The sequence below is a fragment of the Dendronephthya gigantea genome, unplaced genomic scaffold, assembly GCF_004324835.1.
Source record: "Dendronephthya gigantea isolate DGI-Jeju-01 unplaced genomic scaffold, DenGig_1.0 000279F, whole genome shotgun sequence".
In the NCBI taxonomy this organism is placed as follows: domain Eukaryota; kingdom Metazoa; phylum Cnidaria; class Anthozoa; order Malacalcyonacea; family Nephtheidae; genus Dendronephthya; species Dendronephthya gigantea.
In genome coordinates, this window is record NW_021163289.1 from 68,470 (window position 1) to 83,226 (window position 14,757).

At 36.1% G+C, this 14,757-nt stretch overlaps 1 protein-coding gene across 1 annotated transcript in view; it reads left to right on the top strand.

Moving 5' to 3' along the window:
* The window catches only part of LOC114541304 (methylmalonyl-CoA mutase, mitochondrial-like), a 43,226-nt gene extending 34,111 nt beyond the window's left edge, over nucleotides 1-9,115 (top strand). Inside the window, exons 10-21 of the mRNA XM_028561238.1 lie at nucleotides 4-180; nucleotides 856-939; nucleotides 1,026-1,131; nucleotides 1,246-1,337; nucleotides 2,459-2,503; nucleotides 3,748-3,822; nucleotides 4,238-4,288; nucleotides 4,379-4,480; nucleotides 5,318-5,458; nucleotides 6,062-6,189; nucleotides 6,861-6,949; nucleotides 8,742-9,115. Coding sequence (XP_028417039.1) covers nucleotides 4-180; nucleotides 856-939; nucleotides 1,026-1,131; nucleotides 1,246-1,337; nucleotides 2,459-2,503; nucleotides 3,748-3,822; nucleotides 4,238-4,288; nucleotides 4,379-4,480; nucleotides 5,318-5,458; nucleotides 6,062-6,189; nucleotides 6,861-6,949; nucleotides 8,742-8,821 — 1,170 coding nt within the window. The 3' untranslated portion in view covers nucleotides 8,822-9,115. The remainder of the gene's footprint in view (nucleotides 1-3; nucleotides 181-855; nucleotides 940-1,025; nucleotides 1,132-1,245; nucleotides 1,338-2,458; nucleotides 2,504-3,747; nucleotides 3,823-4,237; nucleotides 4,289-4,378; nucleotides 4,481-5,317; nucleotides 5,459-6,061; nucleotides 6,190-6,860; nucleotides 6,950-8,741) is intronic.
* The last annotated feature ends 5,642 nt before the right edge of the window (nucleotides 9,116-14,757 follow it).

Genomic DNA, 14,757 nt, shown 5'->3' on the forward strand with positions numbered 1-14,757 from the left:
CAGGTTCCATACAATAATGTTGTGCGCACAACAGTGGAAGCAATGGCAGCTGTCTTTGGTGGTACACAATCTCTTCATACCAACTCATTTGACGAAGCTCTGGCGCTACCTACACCATTCAGTGCTGGAATTGCACGGAACACCCAACTTATTTTGCAAGAGGAAACTGGCATTCCAAATGTGAGTTTTCAGGGTGCATGTTTAAGGCGATATTTAACAATCAAGCAAGATTCTATATAACTGTTGGAAGCCATCGCAAAGTTATATAGTAAGCTTCCTAAAGAGTCACTTATATTCTTATTTTGTTAACTTTAGAGTTTAGTTCAGGCCCTGTTACACGATGCAATTTTTTTGCAACTTGCAATACAACTCTACTCTTTAGAAATGTAAAATGCCAAAGTACGTGTTTTGCGTTGATATTTTTCCGATCCATATGGCATATCTTCATTGACTTTACTGATTACAAGCAGAATTCCAAGTTGCAAGAAAAATTTCACCTTAACACGCCCTTTGTTAAATTAGTTGCGACGTGATCGTGTGACACATATTTCACAAATTTCAACGCTTTTGTAATATTTTTTTTAACAATTGTACAGTTTTGCCAATCCTGTTCTTATATGATATTTGGTTCAATTTGTTTTTAATGCCCGCAGCAATCCCTACCTTGCAGGTAACCTAGTCTAATCCTATTTTGCATTCCCACAGGGCAAGCGCTTATTCTTTGCTTATTAGCACTTACTCTCAAAATGTTATTTTCTTTGAAAATTAATGATCCTGAGTGTAGCCAGGTAAATAAACGAGGTTGAACTGAAAAGTCATATCTTGCTTTCTATTCCTTTTTTTATCCCACTTCAGGTTATTGATCCATGGGCTGGTTCGTATCTTATGGAATGCTTGACTAATGACCTCTATGACGCTGCCGAAAAAATCATAGAGGAGGTTGGTAGGAACGAGTATTTCAACGTAACGTTTTCTTAGCTGGTCAAAAGTCTTGGTTGTGTGAGATCGTATGGTTTTTATTCAAGGTTGAGGATCTTGGAGGAATGGCAAAGGCTGTTGCAGAAGGAATGCCGAAGTTGAGGATTGAAGAATGCGCTGCTCGGCGACAAGCTCGGATTGACTCGGGAAGCGGTAAGATTCTTGCTTTTTTCAAGGGTAAGACAATGGTAAGACAATTCGGCGAATTTTTTAATTACTGGCATATCGGTATGCTAATTATTACATGTATATGATCTTGTCCCATAGAAACGATTGTTGGAGTCAATAAGTATAAACCAGAGGCAGAGGAAAAGATTGACGTTCTGGTAATTGACAATACGAAAGTTCGTGAAAGCCAGGTAACATGTCAAGCTCATGATTGATAATGATTTACATTGTGAATAATAATCATTAAGTGAATGATATAGTTGCAGAAAAAATATAATTATTTATGTTTAATTATTTCTTAAGACACACCTTATATGGAGCTAGAACCGCGGCAACTTTTTGAGTTTATTTTTTCAAACAGTGCATGACATCATTACACTTTGCATTGTTCTTTCCCTCACTTGTCCCGCTGTGTCATTGTCAAATGTTTTGTGTTTGATGTTTGTTATTAATTATTATTAGTGCTCTTTTTACTCGAGCTATAAAGCGAGAGTTAAAAACTTATCCTCCCACGCGGCCAATCTTCATTTTGGCCAAGCGAAATAAATGTGGTCGCATGTGACATATTTGTGAACATCTTATTGGCGTTCAGCGGCTCATTCAACTTCCTGTTTCTTCGTGCAAACTTGAGCGGCTCATTCGACTTCCAGCTTAACATTAGCTGAGGGTGAGGTCTGTTTTTTGACATACGACACCTTACGTTAACAAAAAGCGTAGTAATAGTGCATTTTATTATGCGTACCCAAGTATTTCTGAATGTACGCTTTCTAAGCGTACTCGATCAAAACTAAACGACACTTCATGCATATTCTGTGTCGTCGATCGAAGCTACACGAACTATTCTGCGCGATCAAAATTAAATCTGTACGCATATTCCGTAAACTCGATCGAAACTAAAAGACTGCGCGCCTATATTATATTTCAAAATATTATATATTATGTTGCTAAAATGGGTGAGCAATCGACGATTCAAAGACTCCCCATTCCTTTTTTAAAGACAGCCCGCGTTTTAAGTTAACTGCGATGTTTTTGCAGTGCCTGCTAATCTTCTGCTTTTATTTTTAAACTTTCTGCGCTAAAAGCAGCTCCTTTAGTTCGGGTAGGTGCTTAGCAAGCGTCTTGTCTGTTTTTGTTTTCGGTTATTTTTTGATTTTCTTTTGGGAAATTGATTTAATTTTTACACCCGTATCAGGTTCCTGAAAAATACATAAATCAGTTAATCAGGGTATTGAAAAGGGTATTGTTGCTCTTTATACAAATCATTTAATAGATGCTTGAATAATAGCACATTGCACCTTGGCATTTCCTACAGATTGCAAAGATTGCAGACGTAAAAGCAAACCGTAATAAAAATGCTGTAAGTATATATGAAGTTTTTTGGTAAACTAACCTAATGGTAGATGAGGTGCCCTGGCTTAATTTTTTGGATAGAGAAAGTGTCAGATACTTTTGATAATTTACATTTCCGCTTCTAACATCCAGAATTCAACGACTCGGTCTTGTTTATATTATGATAAACGTAAGAACCCTGTAAAAGCGGAACCCGAATTAATTGTTTAAAACTTAACAAAGCTAGCGAATACATAATTAATTCGAGCTCCACCTTTACTGGGACACCCTGTATAATATTATATCACGGTTATGTTGATGAGAATTATCCCGTCAATTGAGATCGCGAAGTGCGAATAGAAGCACTACGCATTCACATTCAAGGATATAGGGAGGCTCGCAGCGATAAATACAATAATATCATTTATTATATGTGTATAGAGATTTATGCACAGCAGAATGATGAAATAAAAATCGTATTTCACTGTGCAAATTAATTTCATGCAATTTGATTGGACGTACGATATTTTTCACGTGTGAAAAAATGCCATACACGGCTTTTGATTGGACGTACGATATTCTTCACACACGTGAAAAATTGTCATATGTCATTTTGACGGCAATTTGTTTACATTTTCTTTCAAGATGGAGTCGAGATATAAGAGTGAGATTCAAAACATAATTCTCATATTCAAGATATTTTTACATTCAGCACATTCTCAAATCTTTCGGAAAGAATGTCTAACTTCTATTAAACAAAATTACAAAGAAACTGAACGGTAATAAAGTGCATAAAGTTTCGATTTTGTTGCTCGCGGTGTTTTTGTATGTTAAAAGCGTGTCGTTGTCAAATTGATCTCTATATATACAAATTTAATAAACAAATTACTTCATGGTTAGCTCGTTTGTACGATTTTTATTATGCACTCGTTGCGAAGGATCGCAAACTCACTCGTTCGCTGCGCTCACTCGTTCGTATTGCGATCCTTCACAACTCGTGCGTAAAAATCGTACGCACTCGCCAACCATGAAGTAATCTCTATATAGGCAGCCCAGCCGATGCTACGTCGTACTATGACGTAGCCGCATTGACTGTGATATATTTCAGTAATCGAGGTGAAATCATACTGCAAAGAAGTAACCCCCACTAACGTCCTAATAATTACTGCACTAAATTATGATAAGGCTATTACTGTGATTGTGATAAGCATATATAGCAACATGCCTGTTGTTGCTTTTGCGGTAATAAGTTCGATTATTATTGTTTTGCAGGCAGAAGAAGCAATGGCGGCGATCACTGAGTGTTGTCAAACTGAGAAAGGAAACCTCCTAGATCTTGCTGTCAAGGTTTTTTTATTGATAATATTTGTTCAGTGGGTATCATCGACTTCGCCCCAGATATTTTTTTTCATTATGTTTAACGCCTGTAGTCAGGGGGTAAAGCGACGATAATAATGCATGATGGAAGTTTTTAAAATTGTAATTCAGTCAGTTTACATGCAACTCGATATGATACTCTTTCCTGTATGTAAAAATTGTATACCACAACCTATTGCCTTCTCGACCGCATACCAGCTGGCATAGGGAAAAAAAATTAGCGCATGGGAAATACACTTTCAAAAAAACTAGGGAGACATCGATGAGTGATACATGAAGTCATCTTTGTTCCCAGGGTGTGACACTTATCTTTTAGTTGTGCTCAGAGCGAAGTTTGGACCAGACAACACACTTAACTCTCACAGGCTTTCTAATTTTAATATAGGCTGCAAGAGTTAGATGCACTGTGGGAGAAATAACGTTCGCGATGGAAAAGGTCTGAATTTTTTTTCTAATGTAGTCTAATTATATAATAATTGTATAATATAAACAAAGTGATTAGGTGTTCTACTGAAAAATTTACAAGGTATTTGGAAGACATGTTGCCAGTGATCGCATGGTCAGTGGTGCCTACAAGTCCGAGTATGGGAATTCTGATGAAATCACTCAGTGTTTGAATGAGGTCGCGGTGAGTTACAGACATCACATATAATATTGCTAGACCTGGATGATGGAGATCGAAAAGCATTAAATTCGAAACACTCGGATTCGGAACAGATATAAGTTGTATCTTGTCCATATTTGATTCACGACAATTGACGTGATTAAAAGCACATATATAATTAGCATATAACACGTATACATAAGTATCAAAATGTACCCTTTCCCGATTCAACGACATGCATGTATTTGCGTCATCACCTGAACCGCTTGAACGTAACCGACGGTGATATCAAGAATTATCACTGTGAATTCATAACTATTGAAGTTAAATCAATCTATTATGAACTTTCCATGCTGTGGAAGTAAGCTGATCCCTTCAATTAACATTGTTTTGCTAATTGCTGCCTACGCTATAAATCTTACAGCTAGGCTTTTTATTCTTCGTCAGGAAGAAATTTTGTTGGCTAAGGAACAACACAAGATCTGTTTGCTATTGATATCATACGTTTGGACCCTGTCTTTAATTTAATCATGTGTAAACTATTTTCTTCCTGAATTTGTTAAATTTTAAAGCCGGATTCCGTGGGCGAAATTTTTCAGCGAATCGCGAATTGTGAACAATCAAGTAGAAATGTTTCTAGCGGTTGCAATTCCAAAGAAAAACGCGCCTGTGGAATCATACCTTTAGTTTTATTCGATTTAAAGTCGCAAGAAAACGAACATGTTAAACTCTGGCATATGTGTGAACATGTAAATTCAAAATCAACATCATTCCCGAGTAACCGTTCTATTCGCTTTGTACTGTATGTACAATACCTATAGATACGTAAATTAATTTTTAATGGTACTTCTCCTTTTATAGAAATTTGTTGATGCGGAAGGACGACGCCCTCGGATTCTTGTTGCTAAAATGGGGCAAGATGGGCATGATAGAGGAGCCAAAGTTATTGCAACAGGATTTGCGGATTTGGGATTTGATGTCGACATTGGGCCTCTTTTTCAGGTATGATATTAGTATTTAGGTAGTATACGTAGTTAGTTATTTATAGGCAACTTCACAATACGTAGTTATTTTTAAAGCAACACGTAGTTATTTATCATCAGTATAGTTTGACAGATTATTCATGACGCAGTGAAAAATCATATGGCCGTAAAAGAAGCAATTCGCCTTAATAAAGCAAACAACATTTACTTACCTACTCGTTCACAGCTATTAAAGGACGAAAAACGTACTTAAAATTGCATCAACATTCGCTCGTGTAAACTGAACTGGACAAGCCTTCATTCATGCATGCTATAGGTGTTTGATATCTTCATGCCTAAGTTGGCATATATACCGCTCATATTTTTTTAAATGGCAGCTGACTGTTATAGCTTCTCCAAAAAAGCTAGGAAGTATAAAATTAAGTCTATAAGGAGGAAGTGTAAAATTAAGTATATCCCCCAAATAATAGTAAAATATAATAGCTAAATCTCCTCCCTTCATTTTAACTGTAAATTATCATGATTTGAGAAGTGATCTGACCTGTATGCTGCATCATGTAAAAGTCAAGATGAATATTATACTGTGACAGTGGTATTTTTCGTATCCATAATGATTTTGTAGACTCCAGATGAAGTTGCCCAACAGGCTTGTGATGCAGACGTACACGTAGTTGGAATAAGTACACAGGCTGCTGGACATAAAACCCTTGTACCGCAATTAGTGGAAGCTTTGAAAGCAAAGGACAAAAGGTGTGTCTAATACAACTGAACGATTAGCCAAAAGTCCCTTATCTTGAAGCAGTGTTTCCATTTCTAAGGAAATTCCCTTAGAAAAGTGCTCCATTATGAGGGCAATTGTTTCTCCCTGTTTACCACCAATCCCAGCGCTGTGCGAGAAATTCTATATGCAAGTGAATTACGGAAGCCCTGCCTTGAAGTATAATAAATATGAGCTGATATGAGTGTCAAATATGACCATGCAGCGACATCGCTGTGATATAACGACATTACACCAAAATATGGACATTTCATTTGAATTGTTATAAAGTTTGAAGTGCAGACTGTGCAGTACTTTTTAACTATTACAAGGTATTTAACCCTTCAAAACATCCTTATGGAGTTTCTCTCTGTTAGGGAAAGATTGCTTTCAAACTGCGACTCGCTGAAGGGAAAGAGTGAAAATGTAGCGAGGGCGCCAATCCCTACACAATGTGTGTTCCATTTTTAATGCGAGTCTTCAATGACTTGACTTGCGTGAATCACTAGTCGAATGTTAAATTATATTGTTTCAGCTGAAAATTTGTACTTATAGCATCAATATTTCCAATGACTTGACTTGCGTGAATCACTAGTCGAATGTTAAATTATATTGTTTCAGCTGAAAATTTGTACTTATAGCATCAATATTTGCTTGTTTCCAGCAATATTCTCGTGGTTTGTGGTGGAGTCATTCCCCCGCAGGATTACGAATTTCTCTTTGAAAAAGGCATTGCCGCTGTTTTTGGTCCGGGTATGTGTTCACCATAGATATTTATAAAATCGTTTTGGTGTTCGAAATATACAGGGTCAGTAAAAAAAACTGACACCTTTGAAATTCAAATTAGCGCATAGCAGCTGTAATGTGACAGAAGTTGCCTAAAATATCTCATTGGTATACAAAGCATATCATATTAATTAATTTAAAACATAATATTTGTTCCCTTTGGGAGTTAAAAAGCATTCTAAGCTCTGTAAATACAAAAGAACAGTTTTATCAAATCGTTTTTGTTAACTGTACACATGGATTCCCATGTTGAATTGAATTGTCATATTCCAGCCATAAGTTCGCGGCTAATTTGAATTTCAAAGGTGTCAGTTTTTTTACTCACCCTGTACAGGGTGTCTCAAAAAAACCGAAAACTATTGAAATCACTCATTGTTAAAATTTGAATGCCGTGTTCACGAATTTCAGCCCGTGGGGATTTAACGCAACTTATGAAATGTCGAAGGTCATGGTTCTTGAGATACACATTTAAATATTGTTACCCATATTTGTAAATTGCAAATATTGTTAGTAAATATCATTTTTGCGAACAAGCAAATTTTGGTATGACTTTGGTATAAATTTTGGTAAATATGGTAAACATTTATACACCTGTGGGTCCCAACAGAGTGCTTAGGCATTCAAACTCTAACAATTGCATTGTTATGGGTGATTTCAATAGTTTTCGTTTTTTTTGAGACACCCTGTACAGGAAATCATCCATAACAATGCAATAGTTAAAGTTTGAATGCCTAAGCACCCTGTTGCCAAGCATATTTTTATGCATGATCACGGTAAAATTTGCTTGTACCCACATATTATTTTCACACTTCATACATATGAATAGCAATGTTTAAATTTACAACTCAAGCATCATCGTCTTCGACAAGTCCCTCTTTAATTTAGCATTTTATAGGTTGCGTTAATCCCCACAGGCAAAAATTCGGTAATTTCAATAGTTTTGGTTTTTTGGGACACCCTATCTTTTCTCGATGATTTAAGGTGGATCCCTACAGTTTCTTGAAATTTTTAGATGCACGTTTTAAACATGCTAAGAATCTAATTGTTTGACTAGAAGACTAAAATTTTATATACTTATCAGGCAACATATCTAAAGCCGAAATCTATTCAGAACCATTGATGACAACTTGTGCTTGGCAGGCGTTGCCGTAGCAACGGAGCGTTTTCAAAATGGCTGCCAAATAGATGTAAATCGAGTTTATATCGCAAATAAGTTCGGTGACCGCCAATTGTTTTTCATTAACTAGACAGAATTTTTTTAAAAATTCACTCTCGATAACGCATCTATAGTGTAAAATTTTGATTAAAAAAATGGGAATTTTGATTAAAATCAAATGTGGTATAATTAACAACTGCCTAAAATAGACAAAACACTTCTCAACGTTTCGACCTGATCAGGCTTCCCTCATGGCTATTCTTAGCCCACAATCAGGCGTCTCTGTAACAATGTAATGTATTCCAATTTGTTTTGATTTTTTGTCTTCTATTGGCCCATTTTTATCACGTGTTTTGTCCCCATAAAAAACATGTATTCTCCCCTATTTATTTTCATACTAACTCTCCTGACGAAGGCCCTTCGGTCGAAACGTCGAGAATTGTTTTGTCTATTTTAGGCAGTTTTTATACCACATTTGATGCTAAGTTGTTTGAAGACGCTGCCACACTGCTCCCTGGTTATATTGGAACTTATCCAATACTAAAATTTGCGTGGCAATAGTTATCTCCAAGGACCAAAGTAATTCAACTAATGCGATTTTAGGTACAAGAATCCCGCAAGCAGCAATGCAAGTTTTAAAAGCAATCTCTCCCGATGAACAAAGTAGACAAACGATGGCATAGAACATCCTGGCCCGAATTCCAGAATAAAAAAACGTTAACATTGAACTTCATGTGTTGTATAGAGTGCTAATTATATGATACGCGTGTTTTTTTCTCACGAAACTAGTGATATGGTTACTAGGAAGGCCTGTGCCGGTTTCTTAATTAAGGTGGTCTTATACATTGAGATATTTTTAAGAAGGTGCATAATAAAGACGGTAAGGTATAAGATCCCCTTTAAACATCAAAATTTGTTATTTTTTGTACTACTGATCAAATATACCTCTCAACTATAACTTGTCCAACCACTGAATTTGTTTTATACCACATGACAATGGAATTTTTCAGCGATACCATGACCCGGACAGCTTGTACCCTCGATGGTTTCCCCGCGGCTTAGGCGATTTTGCGTGGAGTTCTCACGAGGTACAAATACTTTAGTATTTTTTCAGTTTTTTCGTAAAAATACTCATTTCAGTGTCACACATTATATTCACACTTTTTATTTCTCATTTTACTCATTTTATTAGTCCGCGTTGCTATATATGGCTTCCTCGCAGAAAGTCTTGAAAGGAAACATGTTTTTGACGGGCTTTTACGAATTTGTTTTTACACGTCCTAGGCCAACAAGGAGAAATTTCGTTTTTGAACAAATTCGCATATTTGTTTACATTTTTAATTCCTAAATTTTGAGTGGCGAATGATGTAACTTTTTACCGGAAGTAGTCGAAATTTGTGCATTCTGATTGGCTTACTGAAAATGTAAACAAATATGCTGCTTGTTCTAAAACGAAATCCCTCCTCGTATCCTAGATCTATGTAGTTAAACGTAAGATAACTTCGTTTTAGTGCAAAGTTTAGAAGAAAAAGATTAAGGATTTTTGAATAATTTCTACTTGTCTTAATTAGCAATTCTTTGGCCCTTTTGCCAAGTTCATACAAAAAGAATCGAGGAACTACTACGGAACCCGATTGACCTTGCACGCGCGCAATTTAAATCAATTTAAATTTACGACATTGCTGCTCTGCCGTAATGGTTTTGTTTAAACGGATTAACCCCCCCCCCGGAACACCCGTTTCTTGGTCAGTCAAGGGGGGTAAACTTTATTTGTGTTTATAGCGATTTTTTTGCATGGTTAATGGTAGATTAAGAGTTTTTTAATCATTTTTACTTGTCTTATTTGACAATTCTTTGTTTGCCAAGTTCATTCAAAAAGAATCGAGGAAGTATGTCGCTTTGTGAATTTTACGACATTGCTGCTCTGTGAAAATGGTTTTGTTTAAACGGAATTTACCCTCGGAACACCCAATTTTTTCTCGAATGCGCATGTGCAATCGGGACAAAATCTTCAACAGGAACGCAGTAAAGATTAACTATAGCTGTATGCCAAATGTCAAAATTATCATTTCCGACCACAAGTCCTCTCAAAAAAGGTACCAACGATTTCCAAGACAACGTACTAACCACAAACGACAACGTGCAACTGCCGGAAAAAAGGACGCTATTACGCAAATGCTTGATCAGCAATGTGGTGTATGAGGCAACAGTAACTATGACAGTTAACGGCGAGATGAAACGGTACATGGAATGACATCAACGACGGAAGGATAGGCGGACGAACGGACAAAAATAATAAAATGGGGATTGCGGACAAAAATAATAAAATGCGGATAAGACATTTCTCCCCCTCCCTACGATTTAACAACCGTTTCAAGAATGCCTAGGAGCTTTCGTCTTCCCTCTGGCGAAATTAGAAATAGAGAAGGAAATGTTTATTTCCATGTAAACAAGAACTGTGTTTGTCTAAAACAGCCGTATTTTGCTTCGAATATGTTGTCGACACCATTATGGGTCATTCCACTGTTGATTCAAGAACATATCATATTTCTACGTCAATTTGTTAATCAAGTGTGTAGTTTCAACTGCATATATTGAGTTTATGTAAAGAAGAACTGTTTTGGTTTAAAACAGTCTTCACTGTTAATTAGATAACATATATTCCTACGTCAAGTGTAAAGTTTCAAGAGAGTTTATATGTCTCTTTAACATAATATTGACATAATATTTAGTTCCAGTTTATGGTGGTCAGTAGGTTCCCCCCACTGAGCTATATAATATTTCCTGGAGGACCGGCTGGTCATTTTCCGGTAACTTCGCCGCAATTTTTGTCGCCAAAAACATGGCGGACTTCGCCCTTCTGCGCAACCGCAGAAGCTCTGCTGACGCCACATGGTTCCTTTTGCCCATGGTAGTTACCACTGACCGGGCTCAATTGTGAGCCCGCTACAGCAGCATTCCCCCTTCTGGATTTAGTAAACAACAGGTTCTCCCCCCTGGTTTTTATGAATTTTTTTGCCGTGAAATTTTTTGTTTGTTTTTTTTTTGATGTATTTTTCGGCCTAGCCTGCAATAAAGTGTTTCTTTTGAAGATAAATGCAAGTCGTAGACGCTGTTTTTGGCAATGCGAGTACAAATATATATTAAAACGTCAAAAAATGTGGACAAAACTAAAGATTTTCATACTGACAATAACTGACAGGTTTATTTTTTATTTTTTTTAATCATATTTTCGTTATTTATGCATTCCTATAGAAAATTTAACAAATTCTTGAACTTTTTGGCACTTTTGTCGGATATTTTGAGGACAACTGGATTTTTATGGACATCAATTAGGCTTTTCTGAACCCTGAACTGCAGAAATATTACCAAAAGTATCAAGTATGCAATTATTAATGATGTTCTCTTGAATGTCTGCAGGACTTTATATCTATGCTGACTAATCTTGCTAACTATGCATAGTCCAAGCAACTGAGGCCAAAGCTGAGGCAAGATGCTGGGCAGCTGACTAATGCTAAGTGCAGCTGTACCTCTCTGGCTCCATAGACCCATTATTCCTAGCTGATTAGACTAATAATTAAACATAGCCCCTTGGAAATTGATACATTAAACAGAAAATTATAAAAGTGGGTGCTGATTGAAGACACACTGCTCATGCAGTCAATGCATGTTTATATTTTTTTTTCATAAATATAACAATTGTTATAAAAACACCAGCCAACAACAAAATCAATTAACATGGTTATTAAGAATAACAATAATGCACATTCATAACAATGTGTATAATGTGCTGTATTCATCTCAGTTCAATGTTCCAGCAATTTGCATGACAAGTCATATCTGGCTTTATTTCATAGCATCTTAACTTCATAGTTCATCCTGAAAAATAAAAATTGAGATCTGATCGAGATTTATTCACAAGGTGCAAAATAAAAATCAATTACGAGCCATAGTAATTGATAAATTGACTTTGGATTTGACAAGGCAAACAAGATAATATATTAACTAGCCTTTAATAGCCACTATCAGAGATTGAAATTTTACATTGTTTGCAGCAAAAATTACTTTTTTATCAGCACCCACTCGGCACCTTTCTCAGTCAGATTATGTTAATTGATGAAGAGATCTTGTAGTCAACTCACTGGGAGAAAGGTTTACCTATTAACATTGATATTTGCTATCATGAAAACAACATAGACCAAACTCAAAAGATTGACACTGCCAGAAATTTAATTCCTTCCCCAGACAAGTCAAGAAAAATGATAAAGTTGGGGTATATAACATTGCACTGTAATGTACCAAAGGTCTAAAATAGTATATTTGCTGTTTGTACCATAAGTTTTGATGGATTCATTGGCTCAGAACCTTTGGTAATCAGTTTATACTAAAGTCCAAAGGCAAAAAAACAAAATTGTTAGAAAAACCGGCTTACCTGGATGCTATAAAATAACTAATAACTAAAATTCACTGTCCCGATAAGTGAATTAAGACATTCACAACGTCAGACGTAGAGCACAAAGTTACGTCGCCTTTCCATTTGTTAAAGAGTGAACATTTTTATCTTTTTTATATGAAATACAAAAAATATATGCCGAAAATATTTCCATAAAAACCAGGAGGGAGATGGACACAGTTTTTCACCTTGTTTCACAATGAAGCGTAAGTACGCATAATAGCGTAAGTACGCACGGTCACATGCATTTGTTCGACAACAATTTCCTCAAATTACACAAATGCCGTTTTATTTATCACACAGTAAGAATTTGCGAAGAATGTATTTTCTTTTACCAGGGTTACACATTTGTATGTCGATATTTAGTACCATTAGACTAATGTTCATTCTAAAGATTCGTTTTCTGTGTATGCTTTCTTTTGTGATACAGTTCAGTTCATACGTTAACCTTGATTTTATCGTCCTCATATCATATGTCAACATGTCATTGACACACGAATCATTTCCATACATCAATTTTCATATTATCGAGTTACTCAAAGACTGAAAAAGAGTCACAGTGTACTTGCGTTGAATATAAGGTGGAATATCGGTTACAAATTTTGTGCGATGAGCAGATGCTCATCTGCTCAATGAGATATTTCATACCCACTTGAAATTTTTGTTGATAAAATGAAAATGTAGCTATGAACTAGCCGCCGGAAAGAAGAACATTTCAGACATGGAATAACGATTTTAACATTCATTTGTCTGCAATTAGTTATACAGCGATAAATAATAATTTCCCCTAAAACGTTTTATTATTTTTCTTTGCTCGTTTGCCATGGTTTCCTTAAGAAAGGTTCGGTAAACCTTTGCTATTGGGTTAAATTTAAAGTCGAATCATCACCATCGTCATATTCTTCACTGTCTTTATTTTCCTCGTCATCTTCAATCTCGTGGTCGCTTAAAAGCCTTTTAATAAGAAACTTTCTCTTATCAACTGCAGCTTCTATTGCTTCTTCTGGGTCAAAATCATCATTTTTGGAATAAACGCATCTTTTGTGTGCATTATTTTCCTATGTACTGAATCTTTCTTTAGTTGTCTTATCCACAAAAGGCGCTCTGATAGATATTTTCTAATTCTTTCTGGAGTCTAGGCATAATATTCAAGTAAGCTTTTTCTTTAGCAGATTGCTCGTCGAAACCTCTGTTTATGAGGCGTTCTTTCATTTCCTCGAAAGCTGTGTTACTTCTTTGTTTTGCTTCCTCTATTAGTGGTATCCAGGGATCCATTTCTTCTCCAGATTCTGAGTCACTCGTCGTCGAACTTCAGACTGCTGAGTAGAAGTTGTTGAGACATCGTCACGGAAATCTCTTTCTTGAGTGTCCGAGTCTGTTTGAGACATGTTTTTTTCTTGTTCTCGTAATGGACAGTATTCCCGTTCGTGTCTACGCTGATTGTAACCACGATTAAAGTGTCTTCCGCAAAATTGGCAGCTCATTCCCTTAGCACTGTGCACTGAGGCGTGAAAATGCCTTGTTATCGAGCAGTAATGTAGTTTTATGAGCAGATGAGCATGTGCTCATGAGCAATTATGAGCATGTGCTCATCTGCTCATCGCATAATATGGCACCCGGTTCATTGAAATTTTTCAGGCCCAATATAATATAATTTATATTGTTTAATTTAAAAAATAATGTCGGTTGAAATTTTTATCGCATAATATGGCACCCGGCTCATTGAAATTTTTCAGGCCCAATATTATATAATTTATATTGTTTAATTTAAAAAATAATGTCGGTTGAAATTTTTATGCGATGAGCAGATGAGCATGTGCTCATGAGCAGTTATGAGCATGTGCTCATCTGCTCATCGCATAAAATTTGTAACCGATATTCCACCTCTAATTTGAAAGCTCCAAGCTTAAGCTCCAAGCAACGAAATATTGGTGTTATGGACGACGCGTTGCTTGGAGCATTATGCCTGGAGCTTTAAGCTTGGAGCTTTCAAATTAGACGTGGAAGATCGGTTACAATTTACAAATTCTATGCGATGAGCAGATGAGCACATGCTCATAACTGCTCATGAGCACATGCTCATCTGCTCATCGCATAAAAATTTCAACCGACATTATTTTTTAAATTGAACAATATAAATTATAATATATAATCCCCGAGCCGGTG